This window comes from Amphimedon queenslandica, unplaced genomic scaffold (genome assembly GCF_000090795.2).
Source record: "Amphimedon queenslandica unplaced genomic scaffold, v1.1 AMPQUscaffold_9556_Cont18361, whole genome shotgun sequence".
Lineage (NCBI taxonomy): Eukaryota > Metazoa > Porifera > Demospongiae > Haplosclerida > Niphatidae > Amphimedon > Amphimedon queenslandica.
The window spans coordinates 1-2,500 of NW_003550172.1; the positions used below are offsets into that span (position 1 = coordinate 1).

General features: G+C 37.4%; 1 protein-coding gene across 1 annotated transcript in view; it reads left to right on the plus strand.

The window, feature by feature from the left end:
- LOC109590740 (dedicator of cytokinesis protein 7-like) overlaps positions 1-2,500 on the plus strand; it is a gene marked incomplete at its 3' end in the record, with an annotated part of 3,865 nt that continues 1,365 nt past the window's right edge. Inside the window, exons 1-8 of the mRNA XM_020006619.1 lie at positions 1-56; positions 133-243; positions 310-594; positions 721-990; positions 1,300-1,456; positions 1,524-1,628; positions 1,674-1,807; positions 1,992-2,267. Coding sequence (XP_019862178.1) covers positions 1,430-1,456; positions 1,524-1,628; positions 1,674-1,807; positions 1,992-2,267 — 542 coding nt within the window. The remainder of the gene's footprint in view (positions 57-132; positions 244-309; positions 595-720; positions 991-1,299; positions 1,457-1,523; positions 1,629-1,673; positions 1,808-1,991; positions 2,268-2,500) is intronic.

Genomic DNA, 2,500 nt, shown 5'->3' on the forward strand with positions numbered 1-2,500 from the left:
AGAAACCAAAACCGGACGTGCCTTTAAGACAAGAACCCTTCTTCCTGGGATGTACTGTAAGATGTTAAATACATGTACATGTATATTTTCATTGTCTCTCTCTCTCTCTCCTCACTCTCTCTCTCTCTCCAGTGGATTCCATTGTTACAAGGAGCTGAGAGAAAGGAGCTCAAGTTAGGCGAATTTAATCTGGCAGTCACTACAGACCATCCACCAGCTGCTTACAGTCAACTATCCTCCGATGTAAATAAATAAATAAATGAATATTAATATGGTGTCGTGTAATGTTATTCTATATAATGCCCACAGGTCCACCTGCCTAATTTGAAATGGATCGATAACCACAAGCCGGTGTTCAAGGTCCATCTTAAGATGATCTCCTCCATTTATCCTCAAGACGCTAATCTTCACGACTTCTCAGAAAGTTCTACACGTTCGGGCATCAATTAGGGATAGAGTCTGAAGAGAAAGGACTGGCAAACAGCATCAGACAGATAGAGGAGAGTGCCATTGAACCGACCGTACAATTCCTCCACCTCCTCTTGAATAATTTATGCCAGCTGCTAGTGAGACCCACTGTTACTACAGAATCAGGTATTGAAGATATTGATATTTTATTTAGTAATGAAGATATTTATTTATTTATTTACATGTGTACATGCATTTATTTATTTATTTATTTTATTTTATTTATGATCTTTTTCTCTCTCTCTCCTGCAGCTGAAGTCCAAAGGGCTTCCTTCTCTTCGCTAGCCAGTATAATATCAAACGTCCATTCCTTAAAACTTCAACGAGATAAACATAATCGTGACATTGTACTAGCCTCTTTCATCCAATACGTATTCGTTAGTCCCCTCCCTCCATCTAATCTTGGTCTCTTTGATCCAGCTCACGTCACAGCCCAGAGGAGTGGGTCTTTCTCTCTCGATGATGATCCTATGAACAAGAGATCAGCTTCCATGAGACACTCACGGAACATTGTCGTACAACGTAAGAGGACTCAGTTTTTCTGATGCATATTGATTTCCTTATGCTGTGTAGCAAGTTTGAGCTGATTCCGACTTCAATTTTTCAAGTTATGGCCATTTTAAGAAAATGCCAAAAATCTGAAAAAATCCCTGTACTATAGCCCATGGTTTTTTCCAAAAAATTGCTAAAAAATGACACCCAATTTTTATTACATTTTCTGATACATATTGATGTCCTAATGCTGTGTAGAAAGTTTGAGTCAATTCCGAGCTCAAATTTTAAAATTATAACTTTCAATTGATCTATTTTTCTTTATTGTGTATTAATTAGAAACTCCAAATTAAGAGAACAATCGGTTGAAGTCCTTCGTGACCTCCTGGCCAGTCACGATTCAGATATCAGATACACCAACTTCAGGTCAAGAATATCTTCAATATATCTACCACTGCTATCAATCGTAATGGACAACTATCACAGACTCTATAAGGTGGGTGTGGTCTAATAGGCGTGGTCAAAGTAGGTGTGCTAATTAATGTACATGTACATGTTTTTAGGGTGCTGATGGTTGGGAGAACCTGACAAACACGTTTGACCGGAATACCGAGGTGCGTCGCTCGGTCGTCATTAAGGAAGGAAGCGATGGGTCACTGGAGATTGATGTAAGCCACACCCACCAATCAATGAATAATTAAACTAATTAATAGGACGAGGAGAGTAGGTATGATCAGATACTGGGACCTGCTAGTACCAGAAACCTTTTAATATGTTTCCTGTGGGTACTGAAGAACATTGACCCTATGCTTATTAAACACTGGTGGAGTACCCTCTCTATATCAAGGTAAAATAAAATAATATAAAAATGATGTGAAGTTTGTTATTATTATTATTATTATTATTATTATTATTATTATAAAAACTAAAATAAGGAACATACATTGTACATTAAAGAATAAAATTGATATTGAAATTTTGAAGAGAATAAAATAATAATAATATTATTATTTTTCTCTCTCTCTTCCCAGGCTCAATCTCTTCCTCAATGTTCTTGATTTGTGTGTTGCTTGTTTCGAGTACAAAGGAAAACGTAACCTCATGAACCAGCTGTCAGGAGCTTCAGTAGCGACCAGCAAGAACTCAAACAACATGAAAGACCAGCTGGCTAATGCTATACTCTCTGGGGTCGGTACTGCTAAGGAGAGACTCCAGAGGAGGAGACAGCAGTCACAGGATCCAGCAGCAGGTGGATCACTTCGCTGGGGGAAGACCGTGTGGCAGGCAGCAGCTGAATATACTGAGAAGTAATGAGAGGGGCGGGGACTTTAGAAATTCATAAAAAATCCAATATTTATTGGAATCAGCTGAAACTTTCTTTGCAACATAAGAACATGTATATGTATCAGAAAGTATCATAAAAATGGAGAATTTTATACTTTTCAATTTTGATGAAATTTGGCTAAAGACTTTAGCATGATATTTGAGTAACTTTACAAAGTTGTAAAAAATCAAATTTCCATCAAAATCAGCTCAAACT